The sequence below is a fragment of the Gallus gallus genome, chromosome 2 (assembly GCF_016699485.2).
Source record: "Gallus gallus isolate bGalGal1 chromosome 2, bGalGal1.mat.broiler.GRCg7b, whole genome shotgun sequence".
NCBI lineage: Eukaryota > Metazoa > Chordata > Aves > Galliformes > Phasianidae > Gallus > Gallus gallus.
The window spans coordinates 55,723,906-55,748,509 of NC_052533.1; the positions used below are offsets into that span (position 1 = coordinate 55,723,906).

The 24,604-nt window shown below is 38.9% G+C and overlaps 1 protein-coding gene across 6 annotated transcripts; it reads right to left on the reverse strand.

Moving 5' to 3' along the window:
* Positions 1-273: 273 nt before the first annotated feature.
* Positions 274-18,835, reverse strand: ADNP2 (ADNP homeobox 2). 6 transcript variants are annotated; one of them, XM_046938109.1, is made up of 7 exons: positions 18,428-18,835; positions 13,503-13,660; positions 11,077-11,196; positions 9,579-9,629; positions 8,236-8,270; positions 7,264-7,353; positions 274-3,654 (listed from the first exon to the last, which is right to left on the reverse strand). In XM_046938109.1, the coding sequence occupies exon 7, from the start codon at positions 3,553-3,555 to the stop codon at positions 685-687; it is 2,871 nt and encodes a 956-aa protein (XP_046794065.1). In that variant the 5' UTR covers positions 3,556-3,654; positions 7,264-7,353; positions 8,236-8,270; positions 9,579-9,629; positions 11,077-11,196; positions 13,503-13,660; positions 18,428-18,835; the 3' UTR covers positions 274-684. The 6 variants fall into 6 exon arrangements, with proteins under 6 accessions (XP_046794065.1, XP_046794063.1, XP_046794064.1 ...); XM_046938107.1 differs by having other exon boundaries at positions 9,579-10,708; XM_046938108.1 differs by lacking the exon at positions 9,579-9,629.
* Positions 18,836-24,604: the final 5,769 nt, after the last annotated feature.

A 24,604-nucleotide genomic window follows, 5' to 3' on the forward strand; every position in this document is an offset into this window, starting at 1 on the left:
CAATTTAGTAGCACTTCAATAGGACCCTTTCTCAGCCCCTCAATTCCCCACCACGTTATTAGCAGTTAATAGTACAAGTCGCCAGACTTAACTGGCCCAGGTAATATGACTGATGGGAGGAAAAAAAAAAACCCACCTATCAGGTACTTTATTGTTACCACTGCATTCAGAATTTGAAGGGGCAATGGATGTAAAGACTACAGTATAGAGAACAAAAAAACAAGTTAAAAAAATTATGAGGACAACCAAATAGATGAAACACGTCTAGTGTACTTCAGTATTTTAAACAACATTATACATTTTATTGTTTAGAAAACATGATGACATTGCAGAAAAATAAAATAAAATTTGTATTTAACAGCACAAACATTTTACATAATGGTATAAAAAGTCTATTGGGAACTTGGAGGAGGGGGAAAGGGGAACAAAACCAACAAAAAATTACTACTCTAGAAAAAGTAAAAAGCTAAAACAAATTCCAGAAATGTAAATCTGAAAGTTTTAGCTGTTTCAAATACACGACTGTGTACCTCTCACAACAGCAGTCACAACTGAAAGTTTTTATACTACCACACTCCTCCAACAGGCCAGTCTGCAAGTTAAATTTAATAATTCATCATAATAAATTGCAACATTCATAAGTATGCAATTACTGATTGCTTTTAGATGTTATAAAAAGCTTTTTTACATATCTAATGGTTCATCTTTTATATTCAATTTGTGCTTAATATTTTTTAGTTCGGACATACTGAAACCCAGCAGCACAGATGGTTTGTGACTATTTATTGCCTTTAAGCATATATTCCTCCTTTTTCCAAAGAATGATGCAACATCAATTTTCCAAGCACACAGCAGCGTGGACAATAACTGCATCTCCTTTTTTGAAGGATATGGCCTCACATGAAAATAGTCTGTCAAAAACTGTTTTTGAGTCTCATACGAACCATGATCATATTGTCTAGGATCTACTGCTAGAACACGGAGATCCTCACTAGAAATTTTCTTCATCTCAGTCCTAATACTAATCTTCTGTCGTTTCAAAGGCACTAGCCCCGAATACAATTCATCTTCTGGATACAGAGCTAGTCCAGCACTTAAGCTCAGTGGCTGCTGTTCCTTATTCTTTTGGTCTTCTGTAACAAAGCAGGTATCAGACTGTTTTCTCTTAATTACAGAATCATGCTTTTCCCCATTCACAAACAGTAGCTCTTTCTTCTCTGTACGCTCAAGCTGCATCTTCATACTTGAGTTGCTGTTCTTGGGAGCACTTCTACAACGGAGCAAATGCACAGCAATAGCTGTCAGAGTCATATTTCCAGTGTACACGCCACAACAGTGGATGCACTTGAAAGCTGGAGACTTTAAAATTGTATGTACAGTTGGCATAACATGATGCCTCTCTTTCAAATGCATTTCATAGGTTTCTTGACTAATAAACAAACTGAAACAAAACGGACAGGTTAACACTTTGTTGCATCCATTGTTCAATTCTGCTCCCTGAGGTTTCACTTTGATGTAAATGGGGACGAGCGTCCTTGAATTTACTCCAGCGAGCACTGCCAAGTGTACTTCTCTTTCACCAATGTCCTCTTCTGGTAACACTGTACTGAAATCAAAGTGGGGAAATACCAGGTCACCCTGAGCCTCGTTACCTAGCTGAAATCCTCTGTTGCTGTAATCTGCATGTAACTGCTTTTTCCCACTGTGTGTAGATTTGCTGTGCTCTGCAAGGCTTTTTAAGTCATGGAAAGTAACTGTGCAAAACAAGCAAGCTAAGCCATGCATCAACAGATGTTTCATGAGTTCTTCCTCGCAGAGAAAGCATTTACAAGAGAAACATCGGACCGTCTTCTCTGTCATCCACCTGAGAAAGGGTGCACAAGCTGCAAGTTTGTCGGGTTCCTGGGCCTCCTCTATTTTTACTTCACTATGTTTGTGGGCCACCTCCATATGCACCTCATAAACATTTGATGGAAAAAGCTCATTGCAAACAGGGCAAATCTTCCACTGCTTCGCCTTTCCAAGGGTCTGACTTGTTTCAGCATCAGGTGGGGAAGCTTGTAATGATATACTCTGAGTTGTTAAAACCACTGGAGGAGAGGGTGCACTAGCTGGTGACTGAGATAACTGAGTCACTGTCCCAGACTGCATTAGCTGGATAGGCACTTGTGGTGGAGTACCCACAGTTACTCCACCACCAGGAGGTACAGGCAAAGTAACTGAAACTGGAGCAAGTGTGTAGGTAGGTATTCCATTAAATTGCTTCCCAGTTGGAATCAACTGCCTAAGTACAGAACCTGCAGCCAAAAAAGTTGCATTTTGAGAAAGTGCAGATCTAACTGACTGATTTACTGGGATAACTGCTGGGGCAACAGGTTGATTAAGCTGAAGAAATCCAGGTCTGACAGGCGGTCTGACAGGAACAACTCCAGACACAGCAGACTGATTAAGTTGTAGAACCCCTGAAGCAACTGTCTGAGCCATAGGAAGGACTGTGGGACCAACGGGTCTATTCACATTCTCAGACAAATGGTTCACTGAGAGAACTCCTGGTGCAACTGGTTGATTGACAGGGCTGACAGGCTGAGTAACAGGTAACGGTGCAGTTGCAACTGGACTGTTTACAGTACCAACAGATTGATTAATAGGAAAAAGTCCAGGCCTGACTTGTTGATTAACAGGAAGAACTGTAGGGGCCACAGGTCTGTTTAGGGTCCCAACAGAATGATTCAGAGGAACAGCCCCAGCTGTGACAGGCTGATTAAGAGGAAGTCTGTGAGAAACAATGAGAGGCTGAGAAGGAGATGGCTGAATATTAACATTATTCTGACCTACAGGAAGGTGACTGGATACAAGAGTAACATGCGATGGGGTAACAACTGGAGTAGAAGATGTATGTGGAACACTACAAGAGGCACTTGGAACAGTCAGTGATGTGACTGTGTTCTGAACTTTCGGCTGCACCACAGTCTGGTTTTGATTATTCTGTGGGAACGCAAGTTGGATACAAGCTGGAGCTGTGATGGAACCTGCTGGGGCCACAGGAGGACCTACAGACAGAGCAGCTACAGGTACACTTTGGGGAAGCTTTGGAGCTATCTGCATTTGTTTCACAAGTCCTGGTTTCTTAATATGCTCTGAAATTACAGACCGAAGTTTGTTCTCCAGGTCTCTGTGTGTTTCAGCTGTCAAGACATGATACATTAAAGAATCTTGGCTGTTTGCAGAAGCATTACATTTTTTGCAGTAGTTCTCAATACAATTCTCTTTACTTTCATCAGGTCTCTGGCCAAAATACGTACTTATTAAGTTTTGAAAATGGTTCATCAGCACATGTTTCTTCATGTTATAATACAATGTGTCTGTAAAGTTACATTTTAGACATGTAAAGTTAATGATGTCACTTCTGAATTGTTTCATGCCATCCAAGATGCTGACTGTATAGTTCTGTATTCTCTTATTAGATGAATGAAACATTCGGATATGTTTTCCCACTACTTTTGGCTCAGAAGCAAACACGCATTTTGGGCAAGGTACTATAAGCTCTTGATCCATTTCATCTTCATGGTAACGGTGCAAATGACTCTTCAGTGAAGTAAGTAATTTTGATGAGAACTTGCATAAACTACAGCAGTACGGCTTTGTTCTGTATCTCTGCAAGCAAAACAAGAAAATCCACTTAGAAACTTCCAGTTCCCAAAACTTTGTTTTCTGTTTGAAAGGAAGTCTACTCTATCATCTGTCAAAAATAACTTTACTGGATGTACAGCATGTATCCTCACCATTCCATGAAGATCTGTTTATTGCTGAGAAGCAGACATGAAGATGACATAAATAGAGAAACATTTGTGACCGTTTTGTTCCTCTGTAATTTATCAAAAAAGCCTTATGCGGGCTAATTTCTATTCCAATTCACAAAAAAAAAAATAATAATAATTATGAAGCCATTTAAGGATGGGAATCACAGAACAGAATAAGAAGAATCTGTACTCCACTATACACAGGAGATAAAGTTTTAGCAGGTAGGAGCAGCAGACCTCTTCACGTGAAACTATTAAAGCTTTGTTTAGTTAACATGGTCATCTCCTATTTATTGGAAGGGAAAGGAGAAGTGAGAAGTAAGGAGCTTTTTAATTTTCTTTTTGTATGTATTTCAACACCCTATCACTGGCTGAAAAGTACTTCCGCCAACAAAGCCATAAGAGACTAAACTTTTAAGCATATTATTTGAGAGTCAAATAACTAATGCAAAGAGAAAGCAATAAAACCCCCTTTTATCATAAAATAGCAACCACTTCATAATCTCAACATCCTGGACATCTTGTTACACTAATGCCTCTAAGAAATTTCATCTAGCATGCTTATTGCAGATTCCTCCCAGAATTACTGTAATAGTAAGCCTGTCTTCCACTTAACATTGGTTTACTTACTCAACAGCATTAGTTTTCATACGTTCATGAACATCAATTGCTCTTTCTAGAAGTGTATACCTGTCAACCATTTCTAGTTATCCACTTCCTAGGAAGTTAGTGCTGACTTCTACTAATTACACAGCCAGTCACAGCAACACCTAAGTGACAAGTCTGCACTCAAAGATCTAGTGGAACATGTTGTTTATGTAAATGTCATTTCACCTTACTGACCACAGCCACTTACAAAATTACATCTGAAAGCAACAATAAGCTGTTTCACCACTAAGGCATCCAGTCTAGCTGTATCTCCCACATACGTGCCCAACACACATTAAGAATCGAGAATATATGCAGTTATTTGTTTTATTTTATATAGCCACAAAGGTATCACTTAGTAGCAATACTAACAATCTATGCAGTTGATAAAGCAAAACCAAGACAATCTGACCTCCAAACTCAAAGACACTGCCTGCTTAAGGCTGCTGAAGTATATGCTGGGAAAATATCACCAAGTAATTTTCTGCTCTTACATTCTTTAGGTGTCTGTTCTCAGCTACTGGTAAACAGCACTATATCAAGTTAGAATAAGCTTCAAACTTGCATTTGGGAGTACACTGGGTAGGAAAAAAGCCACTGGCACCAGAGAACTACTGAAGCATAGAGCACTATTAAAATCTCCACTCCACTTCTGAAGACATCAGGTGACAAACTGATGTCGCCGCTTCTTTTAACTAGCTGTCAAAGGCTTAGAAAAGCTGCACCCCATCATCACCACTTTTGATTTGTATCTGTCCCTCTCAACTTATTTCCATGTAAACAGAATTCCTTTCCGTAAACAAAGTCGTCTTGCTGTCAAATATGGATAATATGGGAGTATATACATTTATTGTTAGGGCCAGTGAGAATACTACTTCACAAGCGGTCCAAGTGCTGCATTTGCTGTTCTGTAGTAAAGACATCTTTACTTTTTTTATATGAACAAGCATTGTAGTACACATTGCAGTACACCACTAAGAAACTGCCTCAGTACCTGCAACAAGGTCGAGGGTAAAATTGTGTTTCATGCCTTTTTAAAGCTTTTTTTTTTTTTTTTTTAAGGGAGGTCAAAATTAGGAGACTTCAGCTGAAGAAAAATAAGCTTCATATTTCATGTTCTGTTGAAGTAGGAAGAAACCTGAAGTCCCACTATTTCGCTCAAAATAAAAAACTGCTGCAGCAGGACAAGAATATGTCAAAGTCTACTTTTTTTTTTTTTTTTTTTAAGTGTCTGTGAAAGAGTTCTTCCACTGAGACACCTAAGGAGATCACTGGGTCAGCACATTCTCCACACACGAGTCTCAGCTGCATTCAATGTTTCCAAGTGCTACTAAGGCCTTCTCTTTCTTAAAGAATAACACCTCAGTTGTAAGGAAGTTTTTGAGAATAAAAATTCTAGACCACTTAAGAAAACTGGCACATCCAGAAAGTTCGACCGGCACAACACTAAACTGTACAAATGGAATAAAAAAATCTTAATAAAAGCACTTAAGAAAATGTGATCGATTCCATTCCAAATAATGTACTCCAGAACAAAATAACATGTTGTTTTAGAGTCTCAACTTTCCCCACAAGCTAGAGACAAGCAGAAAGACACAACAGCCTCCGAAAACCTAAGTTCCTCCTGAACTACTGTAATCTCTGTAAGAATAGTCATACTGGTAGAAACCACAGACTAGTTTATTTAGACGGCTTCTCCAGACTCCAGAATTTTCTGATGTAGCTCAGCTTTTTCTCCCTTACTGCACCAACTCTGGAATAAAACATCTTAAAAGGATCAACTTCTTTTCTCTCTTATCTAGGCAGCATGAAGATAAGTGAACAATACAGACCAAAGAAACAAAGTTTTTTGAACAAAAGACAGGTACAAGTTTTGTAAATAGAAGACACAGCTTGGCAAATGGGATCAACATCAAATCTCAAACCTGTGAATCCAAGTTTAGGAAAGAAAAACTAGAAGACTATCTAGACAAAGGCCCTAAGTGCTGGAGAGATCACCTTCTACCAAATGAGCCTGGCTAAATCTGAATGGCATTTGGTCAGCTTGTATGTTGAGGGCTTTGTTAATAAATGCAACTTTGCACTCTGTGGCCTCCATTCCAGTTTTAAAAATGGTAAATGTAAATGAACTTCAGTCAAGCCAGCACCATACTATTCTAAATCACTACTATTTATCAGGATGAAAAGAGGATACCTACTGCTGTTTACAAGTTGTTGAAGGCCTCCCTCATAGAAACAGCCAGGAACCTTCAGACTTCAGCAAGATTCAGAAAAGACTACCTTTTCTTCTGGGTGTACTCCTACGCTTTACCTACTGATTTCTATAATTTTATATTCCAGCAAGTTTCTAAGATACTTTGTTTTGATCATCTCAACCCTGTCTTTTATGCAGATTCTCAATCCACACCAAAGTCCAGCTATATATAAAGTAAAACAACACTATCTCAAGCAACTAATGAAAATTTCAGCTTAATCTATGTTTATCTGTACAGCCACATTTTCATTATTCCATTAAAAAAAAAAGTATATTATATAAAAAAGCATGTCCTAACTTCATATAATGTGAGGCTACAATTGTAGAACGTTGGTGTGACACATGAAATACTGATGTTTGGGACCTGAAGACTCTAAACCGCATACAGAATTGTCCTTATAACCTGCAGCATTATAGAAAAGAACAGAGGTAGTGGAAGATTATTCCTCCAAACACTATTCAGAAAATAACTACTAGAGCTATTATATTTTAGTTTTAGCACAACTTCTGAAAGATTCAGCAATTCCATGTGCACATCTACTTAATTTCGAATGCACATACCTTCCTTTTGCCCACAGACTCCCAAGGAGAGACATCACTCCAAGAAGTGTTGCAGAAGTATTTTTCACCTGGGTCAAAACTTTTAAGATTCTAAAACAAACAAAAAAAAGCACACAAGAAATAATCTGCTTGATAAGTACAATTTGGTCTCAATTCAAAACCAAGGACCAAGAAAACAAGATAAACTGAAGTTCATGCAGCATTCACATAGAGGTTTCAAAACTCAATTCAAAGAAATTACTTCTGATTTCTGCTTGATTTTACCCCAGTTACTAGCTCATACCTGCCTCATGTAACATAGTAGGCATTCTGAACACTTTACTGTTAATCAAAACAAGGAAATGAAAGTGTTTATTTCCCTTGTCTCTAGCCAAGTTCACAGTGAACACAGATCTTTTCTGCCTCTACCTTCCTCCTCCTTGATCTGTAGTATTTCAGCATTTACTTCCATTTATTTACTTACGACAATTGCTTACTTTGCAGCAGATATTTTAGTGTTAAGTCTTCACCCTATTATTATGCTTTTAACTTGCAAAGACAAAGACCTTTCAGAGACTTATTTAAAGAGTATTTTCTCATGTTGTAAAAGTAGCATTACTACTGTGTTTGCAACAACCGCAGAGTAAGCTTTCCTTACAGCATTCTTCTCATCAATTTTATCAGAACAATCCGAGTACTGTTCAAAGTTCCCCTCCATTTTCATGCCAAGGAAAAAAAAAATTGCTCATTGTTACGCATTTCCAAAGACCCTAGGTCAGCTTCAAACAGTACACTAGGATCTTAGACAGAACACAGACCACAAATCCAGGCTTAACCTACAGAAAGTTAACATATTTCTCACCTCACCTTCCCCTTTCCTTCCATTTAACACTTACACAAGATGCTCAGGGAGAGTATTATATTTTCAAATGCACACCAAAACCCACCAGAACAACAGGAGTAGATAATAAAGGCTATCTAAGGTTAGCTCACCTTCAAGAGATGCTGAATTTATACATCTTCATAGTCTGAAGTTAAAAAAAAAAATGTAGCATTTACAAGCAAAATAGAATACATGGGCCAACAAGAAGAGGAGGAAAGAGACTGAGAAGCAGAAAAATAAGGCTACTTGATGCAGGCTGTCTGTGCTAGGCTCCTGTCTGTGCTAGGCTCCTGCCTGCACTGCACTCACATGAGCATCATTATCTATGCAACAGACAAGAAGGCATGCCAGTGATAATATATAAATAAAATTAAGTTTAGGAAAGCATATCCAAGTTTGCAATAAGTCTTCTAGTTTTTTGAGCCTCCACATCTCCTTAGGAAAAATTCTGAAGGGCTCAAGGCAACAATGAACAAACCCCTACCACTCTAACCAGGATCTTACTACTGCATAAGTCTATCTACTTGTTTGGTGTAAGGACACTCCTAGAAGTACCCGACTTTTCTCTTACTGTGGGTAACTGTTCTTTGTAATTCCACAGCCTTGTAGGATAGCGTTTTTCTTTTAAGTGCTTGTTACAGAAAATAAAGAGACAACTTCACAAACAGTTGTTCAGCTGAACACACTGGAATGCATTTCTTAAAGTTTATAGCAAAGCTCAAATATGTTTTACTTTTGGTTTGAGTACTCCCCATTAAGAAAGGCTCCTAGAATTGAATGCCAGATTCATACAACCCAAATGCATGTGCAAGTAGGTCTAGGCCTTTTTGCTGAAATGTCTGTCTTGTAAAGAGAAATTGTTATCACTGTAATAGGCTTGGCATTCCAGAAGCAACACGTTACACTCTTTCCAGGTTTATTTCAAGAGGAGAAAAACTGGACAGGGGAAAGGATACAACAAGGGAGTAAAACTAATCTAAGAAGTGTGATCAATCAGGTACCTCAAGTTGAAGAGAAAAACGTTTTTGAAGAGAAAAGCATTTTAAAACAGAATTGTTTTCTCCCCTCTACCAAAAAAATCATTGTTTTCTAGAACAGATTTAAGTGCCAGAGTTTAAATGAAAGCTTATAAACAAAGTCACACAGTATGCTAAAGAAGCTAGAAAGATTTACCCAAAGGAAATCCTCTGACAGTACAGTGAAAGTTATTTTGACATTCAAATGTAGTTTAACACAGAAGGTAGATGTTTGCTTCCTAGTAGAGAACAATTAAGAACTTCTAGCTAACATATAATCCTTCTGTCTGGTCAATCTACCAAGAGTTACTAAGTTGTACACAAACATTCCCTCATTTTCCTCAAGCTACCGTCCATTATCATGCCTTATTCGGAGCATTTAAGACCAAATTTTAAGTCCAGACAAGAAGTCAAGTCTGTATCATGTCACTTCATACCATTTCCTCAATTGTTCTGTCTTCTCAAAAGCACAAAGTCCAGAAATCCACCTTAATATTTGAAGGAGAAGAAAAAAACACCTTGAACTACTTCTCTATTAAGAAAAACACCCTTTTTGTAAGAAAGAAAAGCCATACAAACTAAACAGCCCTAGACTGTCTGGAGAAACAGATTTTAAGTTATAAACTTGGTTGAAGAAGAATTACTTCATATTTTTGGGTTCATATTTCACAGTTTTTTTCCAGGATGTAAACTTGCACACAATTGTTTTATGTCCAATACCTTTAAAAATTTTATTAAAAAAAAAAAAAAGGAAAACCACAGCAGGAAAGTGTATTTCTTGTTTACTATCAAATCCCAAAGATAATAAAAAACTTAAAACTGCAACCAAATTTACAGCAAAAAAAAATCCCTAACGCACTAGCATCATCAAAACATCTTCAAAGCATCAAGACAGACGAGTTTTTGAAGGTTTATCTACAAAATACAGCACAGTAAAAAGTGATAAATAAAAATACTAGACAAATATGCTTTCCGAGCTCTTACATTTATTTACATATAGCACTGTTCAACCACAATAACCAAGTACGTTCCAGATTTAGATATGCATGTAGGCCTTAAGCACTTAAATCATTTACTTACACATGTTCCAAGAACACCCCAGAAGACAACAGCCCCCCTAGAAAGAGTTATTTCAGTACCATCACACAGAATTAATCCCAGCTCTTGGCTACAGTCAATGTGAAGTCATGAACACGCCAGAGCCAGAAAAGCCTGCATTCAGTAACCAAATTGCTATGTTTATACTTTTTCCCAGTATTAGGACTGCCAATCTGATGTTTAAATGCCTCTGGCTTATTGTACAGCACTTTCTGCAGTAAGTGGTAACAATGGTACTAGATTCACTTTGCCTCAGCATACTTGCATATGCTTTTAAAGATACAGAACTGAACCATGACTCAGTAAGTCAAGTTTGGTATTTTTTCCTGGAGACAAGTTTTAAAAGCCTGTAAAAGATTTGGATATATGGCTTGCTGATTTTTAGAAGTTACATTTATTTGTATATCCTTCAGACATTTCCTCTTGAACCTATTCAAAGCAATTAAGCTCCCATATATCGAGTCTTCCTCTGTGATTTGAAAAAGACAAAAATGTTACTACGTAATAGACAGACAGCATTTCATTAGTCAGTAGCATTTTTCCTAAAGTCATACAGTTTCTTTTTGGTGAAATTATTACTAGCAGAGAACACACAGCACCATCTGTAACATATTTTGCTGAGAAATGAAGCTTCTTTCAACATCATGTACTAAAAAACTAAGTTCTACTTCTAGCATATAGGCACTCAGACTTAAATAATCCTTCAACTGAAGATGCAATTTTCTCCTCTTTACCTCATCAAAAAGATCTAGGCCAGAAGAACATCATGTATACAATAAACAAAGTATTTTTAAAGGTTTTCTTCAAGACCATTTCACATTACTTGAAATACTTTACCTTCAACAATTCCCTGCAGCTGTCAAGCCCAAGTTCCACAAGAATGCCTTTCACCCTTTTGCGAGCCTTCCTGATATTATCAAGATTTTGAACAGGAATTTGAAACATTTTGCACTTTTCCTGAAAAGGAAATTAAAAAACGTCATAATTGAATACAGGTACTCACATTTAACAGTATTAAAAAAATAAAATGTCAAAAATATACTCAACAAATAAAAGCGAAAGCCCTAAACCAATTACTCGTATGATCAATCTGTAGATTACTTCCTTCCTCTCTAGGAGGAAACAAAGTTGGGTGGAACCCCTTGGTTTCTTCTCTCCTACCCAAACAAACAAGTCTCTTCTTCCATACCCCTTCATGTCTATATGGTAGCTGGAGTGTACTTTGTGGTTTTGCAGGTGAAAGTAAATATAAGAATTTTACTCTTTTAGGAAAGAGGATTATCAACACCTTTCGCCTTAAACATTACAATGCCAAAATGTGACAACAAACCAAATTATAAAGAGAGGCAACTCACGTATATGCTTTAAATACAACTGCTAGTTAAACCCAGATTTCCCTTTTTTCCCCCCCTCTATGAACATCTGCTGCCATAAACTAACTCTAGCACAAAATAGGCTTCTAGAGTAATTAATAACTACAGCTGTATGACAATGATTGCTAAATTTGCTGAAAAGGGACAAGTATTTGAAACATATATACTTTTTGGTGTCCTCTTCTGAAGTGCATGTTGCTTTACCACCTTGAACTAGACCAGAATTTGAATTCACACCCTATTCCACTCTCTCCTGAAAGATAGGATAGCTGGAGATGAACTCATAGACCAAACATTTCACTAAAACCACATCACAAAAAAGAAAGAATATCTGCTGGTGGTCACTTACTTGAAGGACTGTTGCACAATGCATCCATCTGTCTAGATGTGGCATGTCTAACCTGTGGGCCACACACAGCCCACCCCCTGCCCTGCACAATCATGACAGTAGGTCTGTCTTTGTGGCCCAGCCCAGCCCTGAGCACACATTCATTACTTGGCAACAACCAAACTGTCAGTATGATATTAATGCTGCCACAGGGGACAGTGCAGTGTATAACTTAAGTTATGGCGAATAACTGTATACATTTTGATACATTGGCTAAACACAGTCCTGTGAACAGCACCATATGCAAGCATGCTTCCCATTTTGACAGAGGAGTTTGAGAATAGGTTTTGAGATTGCTGGAAAAATAATCAATTTTTTATGTATTTCCAACTCCATTTTCAGTCAACAATTAGCTACAAGATTTTAAACAGAACATATAGCAATGCAATCAGACATTCAACTCAGAAAAATTTGACCATGTCTCTTTACTAGACTTTTATAAGCCTTATCTTAGCAGAGAAAGATTCTTTGCTTCACAGCCACACCTTACTCATGTCATTCCTTTTTGACCGTGTATATATTTGTGAACGATTTCCATGTGTGAAGTACAAAAAGAGTAAATTTCGTCAAAAATCTGACGAACACCTTGAGAACTCACTAAGAATTGCAATCACTTCCACCAAATCAAACACTGAAGCATTCGTTTCACAAAAACAAAGTCAAATATCCCGCTAGTTTTATGCTTTTGTTGCTCTTTTTAAAAATATTGTAATAAAAATATTGAAGTATAAAAAGTTTTGTTACATTAACTACACTATTTTATACATGGCCCAGACAACTTCTCTTCACTCAATGCAGCCCAGGCAAGGGCAAAACGTTGGACAGTCGTGTCCTAGGACATACCACCACCAAGGGTCTAGTGCACCCCCAGCAGCTGGGCTGTTGTCTCTACTCAGGCAGCTGTGGTACGAGACTACCAGTTGTATAGCTCCAGCTCCCAGTACAAACATAAGCAATGTCTACAGACTTTGCTTTAGAAGTAGGTGTATATATCACCTCCCTAGATGACAGGGAAATGCAGTTTATTCTCAAATGTCTAAAATCTACAAAAATTAAATAGGCACAAAATGTTACAAAACAACCCCACACTGGTTTTGTTTGTTTGTTTAGGTTAATGAAAGCCTCACAGTTATTTCTTCTTAAATAGTTCCCTGAAGACAAGTTTAAGAGACAGCAGAGTTCTATTTCTAAACAATTCAACTACCCAGGGCAAGGGGTCATAGGGAAAATACCCAAAACAGTACCTGAGTCTTGATGGTCCTGAACATTGTGAAAAGCTACTTTTCAACAAACAGAAAGATGCTGGTTGTCAAAACGATATCTTTTCTCTGAAAATAGCTTATGAAAAGAAAAGCCTCCCACAGAAGGCTGAAGTCTTAGCAACAGCAAGAAAAAAAAAAATCAAGTTTTCTAATTTGTCATTGTTCAAGGAAAAAAATATTAATGTATGTACAAAATATACAACTTATTTATATAATTAAACTAAAAGTCAAAGAACTCACATGCTATTCTCCTCTTCTTCTCCCCACAAAGGAAAGGTGTGTAGAGAAAAATGGAGAGTGAGCCCCATTGGACAGATGCTAGTCTTGTTTTCTATTCTTTTTTATTGGCAAGAAGTCTGGAAGACATTCTGATACCACCAGCAGTGTGGGTCAGGAACCTATAAAGAACACAATAAATCACATTATCTAGTCTGGCATTCTACTATCAGAATCCAAGAAGTAAAATAAAGACTTAAAGTACTCTTCTTAAACCAAAGTCAGCGGGAATTTGCAGTCTCCAGTTAATGCTTCATTACCAGTTTCTCCATGAAGGCAGGTTATGTGCACCAACCCCAAGATCCACTTCAGACAACAACAGAGCTGACAGCACAACACCAAGCTCAGCTCTGCCAGAGGGAGCTGTGGTTCAATACAGTAAGTTCCACTGGAAACAGTTCCTTCACCTCAGTCCTTTAGCTTACTATTGTAGAAGATGAAGCAGACACTTTTTGACGCAACCTTAGTACAAAAAGGTAATACACTGTACATTACACCCATCTATCTCAGTTTTGTGTTTTTAAAGACCAGCAAACTTTCTGAAATTGAAGTCATTAATCTAAAAGAAAGACAAAGTAGTAACAACAACAACAACAACAAAAGAATTTTGAGCATGGATGACTTATTTTACAGTTTTCAAGTAGTTGATGTTCAATCCGGTAAGACTGATGCCTCTATACTATGTACAATTTTATTCAGCTGGTCTTTAAGCAGACTGTTTGGCAGTAAGATTTTAAGTTATTCACCAACTACGCTCTGCATCTATTAGATACAGCAACACACTACCATAACGGTCATGAAATTTCAACTTCCTGAGTTCATTCCTTCAAACATTCAGTTTAACACTCAGATTACTATATAGTTTATTATCCATACTCTTTTTATACTCATTTCTTTTGCATTCTGAACATTCTTCAAACCTTAGCATGCACACAGTTTCTATGTATAATGTAGCCAACTTTCTGTTGGTATGCATGCCATTCTTAACAAAAGTCAACATGAAAGCACTACAGTACAATTAAATCTGAGTTACTCTTGATCAACCATGTTGCTGAAGGTAAGCTCATTTCTAATAACTTCCAACCGAGGTTTCTAAAAGCTAGTAACACACCAGGTTTACAGAGAGAACATTTCATAAGGGAAACTCCCAAGAAGTTAACATCATGGTAAAAGAATCATTGTGACAGCTGATTCAATCCAAACTCATTTTATATGAACAGTTCTAAACCGAGCATTCAGACATTGCTCAGGCATTTCATCCACCAACATATTCCAACATCCAGTGCTCAAATAGGTAAAACTCCATAATGACACAACACTCGTGGTTCCCGTCATTTCTCTATTATCTGTACTCACCCATAAGATGCAACTACTTTCAGCTTTTCAACAGAGATCACTACTGCAGTTCTTCCCCTTCCAGTAGAACCGAGTATTTTAATACTAACAACAAAGCAACTGCGTGGACAGTGTCTTAACTGTCAGAGACAAATACTACTCATTCACCTTTGACTGTAACTCTTGCATTAAAAAGAAGTGGAAATGTCTGCATTTCAACTCTTTACAGTGATAAGTCACCACAAAAAATGGAAGTTCCCACTTGCTTTCCTTTTATATGTATGTCTTAGAACAATTCTCATTTACGTTAGCAGAGACCTCAGGAAATGACCCAGACAAATCACAATCAGGGTATGGAGTGCCTTGCCTATTCACATCTTCAAAACTTGCATGGACAGATTTAACAGTCTCTGGGAAACCTGTGCCAATTAACGCAGTGATTTTTCCCCCTTGTATCATTCAGTCCCATTTTAGCTTGTGTTCATATGGAAACAAGATGACCACAATCGAATCAAATATGGAGTTGGAATAGAGCTGGAGCAACAACCTATAAGTACACCTTCCACGTGCTTGCAAGTGTCTCCAACAAAATCTGAAGGAATACTAGATGAGAAGTTCCTAGAAAATTAATGAGAATAGACAGTTAGATAGAAACCCTACTAGAAAATCCAGAGAGGAAAAGGCTGCAGTATGGCCATTTTCAGACATCAAAATCTGCACAGAAACTGATATACAAACCTGTTGTTAGGATGCTGGCACTCAGTACTCTAAAGAATTGCTCACAACAGTAGCATTTTCACACACTTACAGATTTTCTTCCTCTTTATAATATCTGCATTGGAAATTCAATCAACTTTAGTATTTGTATTTCCTCATCTAATAAACTGCTTAATGAGCAACTCTGGAAGAAGATTTTGAAGGTTTTCTGCTTTGGTTTTTTTTGTCGTTGTTTTTAAATGAAGACTGTTAGGAGGTATTTGGGTTGGAACTATTTTAAAGGTTTATTTGCCAACTTATATTTCAGGGATTTTTGGAGTTGACAAATACTAATATAAAACTAACTCTTAATTTTCATTTGAATAAACTCATTTAAAGTTGATAAGTCAAATTCATTAAGAAAACAATAAAAATAACTTCCTGAAAATTAAATGGAAGTAAGAAATAACAACTAATTCTCAAAATCTAAAGAACAAACATGTAAAAGTGGCAGAGACAGCAGCTAGGAAGATATGCATGCTAAGAAACTGCCTAAAGGAATCTGAGGACAGCCTGGTCATGGTTTTACTTTCATCAATTTTGTCTCAGCCAAGTACCATTCTAAGAGGTATACAAGCCCTCGAAGAAGTTATACGCATTTATCTACTCTAACATCTCACGCATTAGACAGATGGTTCCATTCCCTGGACTTTTATCTGTGCCTCCTGAAATATAAGTTCTTCATGACAATCCCAGATAAAAGTAGAAAGAATCCATTGAGAGCAACCCTGCAAAGAAGGACTTGGGGGTCCTGATGGATGAAAAGTTTGACACGAGCCAGCAGCATGCTCTTGCAGCCTAGAAGGCCAACAGTATCCTAAGCTGCATCAAAAGTGGGGCCACCAGCAGGAAGGTGACTGTCCCTCTACTCTGCCCTTAGAGACTTCACCTACTGTACCGTGTTCAGGCCTGAGGCCCACAGTACAGAAGGGATGTAGAGCTCTTGGAAAGGGTCCAGAGGAGGGCCACAAAAACGATCAGAGGGCTGGAGTACCTACCTCTCCTGTGAAGAAAGGTTGAGGGAGTTGGGCTTGTTTAGCTTGGAGAAGAAAAGGCTCTGGGGAGACCTTACTGTAGCCTTTCAGTACTTGAAGAAAGCTTACAAGCATGGAGGGGGACTGACTCCTTACACAGTCTGACAGTGAGAAGGGAATGGCTTTAAACTACAAGAGGAGAGATTTAAGTTCAATGTTAGGAAGCAATTTTTTACTCAGGTGGTGGTGAACCACTGGAAACACTGGTTGTAGATGCCTCATATTTGGAGGCATATGAAGTCAGGCTGGATGCGATCCTGGACAGTCTGATCTAGTGGGTGGCAACTCTGCCCACACCAGGTGGTTTCTAACTAGATGATCTTCAAGTTGCACTCCAATCTAAGCCATTCTACAATTGCTTCCTCAAAATTTGAGATGGTTTTAACTGTAAGAAGTCAGAAAGGGCTGCTGTGGTTTTGCTTTGCTTTTAATAAAGCTTCCATTAAGTCACCTGCTATTATTACAGTTCTTCTTACAAATTACATTAAGTCATAATTAAGAATACTGGATATTTACTATACACAATTTCTCTGAATATTGCTAGAAATCCCCTCTTCTTGTCCAAAATCAAACAAAAGATTTATTAAAAAGAGTATTAAGATTTTCAGAATATAGATTGGAGATCCCAAGAGTCAGTCTTTATAAATATTTTATTATAGTTATTTAAAGCTTTAAGGAGTTAAGTGTGTCCTTGATTACAGAAGACATTCGAAGAAATCAACCTGTTTTCTCCAACACAACATTACACACCAGCAGGTAGAGAGCTGCATGTAACTTTCCTAGTACAAAACTGAACTGCTGCAGCAGAAGTCAAACACTTATGTTTTAATCTATTTATAAATAGGGGAGGAAAAAAACACTCACATCTACTCACTCTCAAACACAAGGCAAGCCTACCCATATGGATGTACTGACTTGCACTCTACAGGTTATGTTTGTTGATGTTAATTATAAAGCTTTTATTTCTTCAAAGACATATGTTACACTGAATAACCACATGAATTTAATAGAGAATTTTTACATCTCATTAACACTACGTTTCTCATTTTGCACGCGTACTATTAACATAGACATTACAGTTCTGTGGCAATAAAACTATTTCAAATACCCATATTGCCTTTAAGTAATTAAGAGTTATCATCCAGAGATCTCACAACACAACAAACGAGTTCCTCAGATACACGACCGCCTGGGCATAGGCAGAAATTAGAACAAAATGAGGTCCTGAACAGCTGTGTACAAAACGTTAAACACAGAGCATTAAAACCGCACTCGAAAGCCACAGTGCACTGATTTCTAGTTCCAGATCGCAGACAAACCCGGAAGTCCCTCCTCCGCTCATACCCACTGCAAGCAAGGGACAGGGAGATGATTCTGACACAAGCCCGCGTGTGATGCCCACAAGAAGCAATGGCTTGACATCACCGTCGTTTAGTTTAGCAAAGCACTGCTGGAGTCCTCCCTCGGTTTCAGCAGCCGCACTGGGAGACAGAGCTCCCAAAATCCTCAAACCGTTCTATGATTCCAAGACCATCTCCTCACCCCCGTTACATCCCCGCTGCCCATAATCCTTCGACAAGGAGGGAATGGGGATGCAGCAGCGCCAGCGGACAAGAGAACAAGGCCACTTTAGCCCACATGCAGGCACGCCGCGCCGCCTCCGGAAACCCTCCTGCGCGGCCGGGTACTCCCGCGTCCACTCCACCACCCCGCGTCTCAGGGGGCCGGACGTGCGCGCCGCCGCCTCAGCCCTGATGCACTTACCCGTCCGGGCTGCAGGGGGAGCCCGCCTCCCCGCTGCCTCGCCGCCGCTCCCGCCGGGCCGGGGGCCCACGCTGCAGCTTGCAGGGCCGGGCTCCGCCGCAGTACAGTCACCGCAACCACGGCCGCAGCCGCGCCCCTGACGCGCCGTGCCCAGAGCCTCGCGGCTCCTCCTCCTCCGCGACCAGCACCACCAACCAGCACGACCGCGACCAGCACCAACACCACCACCACTTCCTCCTCCTACTGGCTGCCGTGCTCACTTCGTGCACCGCGAAGTCGGCGGCGGCACCGGCATCGCTAGGGCTGCGTGCAACTCAGGCTCTAAGTGCAGCGCCTAGCACCTATACCCCAGCCCCTGCCCACTCCTCATCCAGAGCCAGAAAGAGAAAATGGCGCCCGATTTACCCCAGGAAGTGACGTTAGGGCTTATTTGCATGTCAGGCAGCCAGCCAATCAGAAGAGAGTTTGGGCAAGGCTCCCATTGGCTCCCCAGAAGAAATGGGCGGGGCTGAGGGAGGGGTCTCAGTTTCGAGGGGTGTGCTTTGGTCCCGGGGCTCACCTGGGCCCTTGTAACCTGTCCTTGTACGGTACGCTGCGGGGGGCTCTTACGTGAACTGGACTCATGACGTCATCCAGGAGTCTGGAAGAGGGCACGTGATGGCACCCTGTGCTCACCCAGAAGCCCTCTCCTAATTTGCATGGAATGATGAGTGATGCTTCATTGGCCTCTAGTAGGGGCTGTAGGCTCCGCCCCCCTCCAGCAGCCAGTAGAACCCTACAACCAGCCTTCACATTGGAGGAGGCCTCACCTGGCGCCTCCATGGTGGTTTCCACCTACTTCTCTTGCACTTCTTCTCGAAGATGGTGGCCATCCTAGCACTGAAGCTGAGCCTCTGCAGAGCTGGAGTTCTAGGTGGAAAAGCCCGGGGGAGGCCCTCTGATAGTATGGCACTGTGCTGAACCTGCTCTGGGCACACCAGGACATATTTCCCCACCTCTGCGGCCTTCCTGAGGCAACTATCAGTCCTCCTCTTCCCTACATGGTTGTCCTGGCTCCACTTATCCTCTTAATCTCATCTCCAAAGGATTCACCAACTGCCTACTTCATCCAAAGTTTTGTTACGTGTTCACTGTGTGAAGTAAATTCTCATCTCATGGAAGCAAACGGGAATTTTGCTTTTGGCCTTGTTAGACATAAATGTCACTAATTGTCTATGTGTAGATCATATGCCGGTCAACGTATTGGCCAACTCCCATCAAAGCCTATGAAAGTTACACAGACTGAAATCATCTCAAAAAGTAACACTAGTAAAGGTTAAATCTAGACAGACAATTTTCCTATTGAGTTTTTTTTTACAGTAGTGACCACACAAATTGTTTGCAATCAACACTAATAAGCGTATTGAAACATGATTACTTGTAAAATGTTTTGTATGATACCCTTCTGTTATTAAAAATCAGTATGATCTATTTCATTTTTTCTACACCATTGTACAGTCAATAATGGTGTAGGTAAGTCAAGACTCAGAAAATTTAATGCAAAAAAATGGCAACCATCTTTGAAAGACAAATTATGTATTGTAGACACACGACCACAATATTATAAAAAGTTATTATGCAGTGCCACGAGTTACAATACATCCTAGTTAAACAAAGCATATTTTTTAACAAAGTTAATAGCTGATATCTAATAATTAATAAATAATGAAATATGGCACTGTCAGAATGAAAATGTCCAGTGTGTCTGGCATTACCCTAGCACTGCCAAGTCTACAACTAAGCCATGTCCCATATCACCACATCTACGTGTCTTCTCAATACCTGTAGGGATGGTGACTCAACTGGCTCCCTGGGCAGTCTGCTCCAAAGCTTCACAACTATTTCAGAAAAGAATTTTTTTCTAATATCCCAACTATATCTCCCCTGACGCAACTTCAGGCCATCCCCTCTTGTGCTGTCACTTGTTGCTTGGGAGAAGAGACCAACCTCCACCTTGCTGCAACCTCCTTTGAGGTAATTCTAGAGAGCAGTAAGGTCTCCTCTAAGCCCCTTTTTCTCTAGGCTAGATAACTCCAGTTCTTTCAGCCACTCCACATAAGACTTGTTCTCTACACCTTCACCCTTCAATGTATGTGTTAAAAAGATTAACTCAAATTGAGAAAAAGATTGAATAACAAAGCTGTAGAATATCTCTTACTGTCACATTAAAGAATCAAAAAAGGGTTGGTCTTGGAAGGGACCTTTGATGGTCATCTGGTCCATCTTCCTGCTCAAGCAGGGGCACCCAGAGAAGATAGCCAAGGTTAACGTGCAGACAATTTCTTCAAGTTTCTAGCAGTTTTCTATTACTGTGGTAAAAACGGGAAGTACTTCACAAAGTGCATGAATTAATCTACCTATATAGGAACTTGAGCTGTGAATCGGTTGTCTGCTTATCTTCAGCAGTCAAATCCTGCAGTGTTCAATAAACTCAGCTCCTATTTGAATTAATTGAAGTTATTGCTCATTTACTTGAGAAAAGAGATTACCTGCAGGTCCAGAACTTAAGCATACACATCAAAAATAGTTCCATTCACCTCCAGCATGTGATAAAGCTTTCTAAAGTGAAACCTGTGAACAGAGTTCAGAATCCTCCAGTTGAAGAAAAGAAATAGGATAGTAACATGCAAAATTGAATTAGGAGAAGGGAACGGAAGAATAAAAATGGACAGGGATAAAAAGGAGGAGCAATGTTTGTATTTTTCCCATAAATCAACAGTGTCAGTAAGTGGTTCTGAGGACAACAGCAGAGTGAAGAGAAGAAAGGTCGGAAACATGCTATGTAGAGAAGAGTAGAAAGTAAAAAAGATTAGTAGTTTAGGATAAAATAATAGCTTTGATCCAGTAAACTCAATGGGATTAGACATTTACATTGGAGATGTACTTTAAGACAATAGTTCTTCAAGGCATTGTCCTTGGTCATCAATAATTTGGGAGATTTCATTTTGTTTACATGTATCTTTGCTCTCATACCAGAGTTAAAAATTTGTTCAGTTTATAGGAATCTTGAAGTAGCATTTTAACTAACATTTAACGTTAACATGTTAAGTAACATTATTGCTTGTACTGTGGGACAGTTAGGTCTGGAGGAAGTGAAAACAGCAGCGAGTGCCTTGACAATTAACATTCACAACTTTGTCTCTTTCTCATTAGTTCTACTCAAAACAGCAGGAGCAGCACATATGCCTGTAGTTGTACAGCCATCAGTTGCATTGGCAGAAGTAAATCCTCAGTATCTATTTTAAAAACAATAATTAAATTTTACAGCTGCCTTCCAGGTCCTGGAATAACCTCCCAAACTGGTAGCTGACCTAAATGCCTCATATGGGCAAGTTTTGGCTACTATATTTCCTCTTCAACTGCAATGTACATTTTCTACATCAACTTATATTAACACAATGTTAACAAAATTCTCCTTGCTTTAGAAGCACACATCAGTCTCAGCAATCATTTTCAAAACTGCTTAATGAATTTGTTCATTGATCTGTTCTAAAGTTTAAAGATTAATGTAAATTACTTTACAAAATCTCTTCCCCACAATAAGTTCCAGTTGGATCTCCCTTTGTCCATGTCTTAGTCCATGTTTACTTCATTAAAAAAGGTGTTTCACTGATTGTGGTAGTATTGCCATAATTCTCAAGAAACAGAAGACCTGGGAAGGGTTTCCTAAAGGCAGCATGCATCAGCCTCTCTCTGCTCCCCTCTTCCATTACTCTCTGCATTTTCTTGTCCATCTTCCCTAAACAATAATACCCTACAGTCATAACTCCCAGATTCTACTGGTTCAAACAAAACTAGATACTGAGAGCTGAAGTTCAGTTAAGTGTACATACATCCAACAAAAATAACACCTTTTTTTTAACATGTTCAGTGTTTGGTGATGCTGATAGAGCCTATTTCCTTAAGCCAACCCAAAATTCCACTGAAATCTATAAAGCCTCTGAATGAATGCGGTAGATATTGAAGCAAGTTTTTGTCAAGAATGAAAGAGCAACAGTTCTGGGAGAAGGAAGCCAAGAAACAGCACACAAAGAAAAGATAAAGCAAAATGAAACACAAACAAAAACCATACAAAAATAAACTATATTCAAACACTCTGGTTGCTTTTACAGCTTAATGCAAGCTGCCAAGTAAGTGCTGGAGAAATTAAAATGATGACAGAGTTGAAAGCATTGAATACCACTGTAAAAACAAAAGCTCCCTTAAAGCTCTTCTCTTATTTACTGTAATAAATCAGATCTCCTCATTTCCACTCTCTGCTGTGAGCAACTGTCATAGCTCGAAGGCATGTGACTTTTTGAGGGTTCTTTAAAACCCATACTCTAACTTGGAGACTGCACAATAGGTTTTCATTTCCGTGCTGAAGTTAGACATATTAATAACAAAAGAAGAGGCATGTGCAAATCTCCAGTCTCAGTCCTCATGAGAATATTTTAACAATACAAATAGATCATGTCATATGTTCAGAAATGTTGAACAGGTTCTTAGAATAAACTATATTTGTGTTTTAATGTATCTATATAGCCACAGTAGCGACCAGATCTTGGCAGGGTGTAGTCTTTAAGGAAAAGCAACATTTCAGGGGGTGTATCCCATCTAAGCTTAGGTTGGAGTGCTGGGCATTTCATGGAAGATAACATAAAACAAAACATAGAATTGCTGAAGTTGAACTAAACTGCAGAGTAATCTAAGAGAGAATAACTAAAGCCGAACTTGGTGGCTCCTTTTCACCAGATTTAACATTAACTGGCATTTTTAAAGTTATCTGATCAAACAGATAGTGTATCTAGTCCTTGATGAAATGTTCTAAAACAATGTATTTGAGTAAATTCCATGAAGCTAGGGAGATTTTGGCCAGTCAAGACCCAGTGTCTGGATAGTTACTTGAAATAAATTATAGCTTCATTTTTCTAGGAAGTGTGCTACACACATCTTAAAATCATTGGATGTATATTTATGTATTTTATCCTATGCTATTCACATATAAAGGACTTTTCCTAATGATGTGAAAGGAAATAACTTTAAGTAAAAAACAATTGACAATTTTATTAAATGTGGGAGCTATGAGTCTTCATGGTCAATCTCAAATAGTTCAAAGATCCTTCACTTTAAACCATAATAATAACATTTGAGTATTTCTGTGGTTGGAGCTTCTTTGCTCTCTGCACAATACAAAAGACATTCAAATTTTCAGTTACAGTGATTTAACTTTACAATACTCCAAGCAGATCCTAAACTTGTATGGGCTCAGAGGCTGCATGAAATATTGCTGGGGAAAAACAAACAAACAAACAAAAAAAAACACTGAACAAAAGATCATTTACCATGGAATCATAGTGGTCCATCTAGACAGCTTAGTCAGTGTGCAGCACTGATGACTGGCAAACTCATTCTTGGCAGTGAGATGTTTCAGCTGTGTAAGTGAAAAAAATGGTTGTGATGTTGCTTCCTCTCCCAGAGTTGACAAATAAATCCAAACCACAATATTTTAAAAGGTTTAGAGATTCTTCCATGGCCTTAACATGTTCCTAAACCAAGCAGAAAGATTTACCTTATATTTTACCTTATATGTTGTGAGAGATGAGTGAGTGAGAGAGATATACAGGTCAGCTTACAGAGCAGCAAGGAGATAACTTATCTGTTTTTGATGGCTGGTCTGGACTAAAAATATCTGGATTTGAAGCAGAACAAATTGATTTTGTCAATGTAGCAAGGTAAATTCTGAACAACTTAGGTGCATGTGATTTCTTAAAATTCTAGATTTTGCCTGGAAATAACACAGATTATAAAGCTGATTTATACAATAACCCCAGACCACCTTATCAAAATTAGTCTTCACATTGTCTTGTCCTAATAATATGGAACATGTACTGTGTTTGGGTAGAGAAGTCCAATTGAAGACTGCTGGAATCTCAGGAAAGTTGCAAAGGTCACAAAAAGAAGCAGATTTATAGTCAACTAAAAACTGTTCGAGAAAAGTGGAGGGAAAAAGTGAGATCGTTGTGATATAGGACTTAATACAGCTAAACAGACAGATTCAGTTGAATTCAGTGTCAGCAAAGGCAGAGTAGAATCCTGATGTTTACAGAGAACGTATTTCTTCAAAATGCAGCACTGGAAGGTCATTGTGAGGAACTT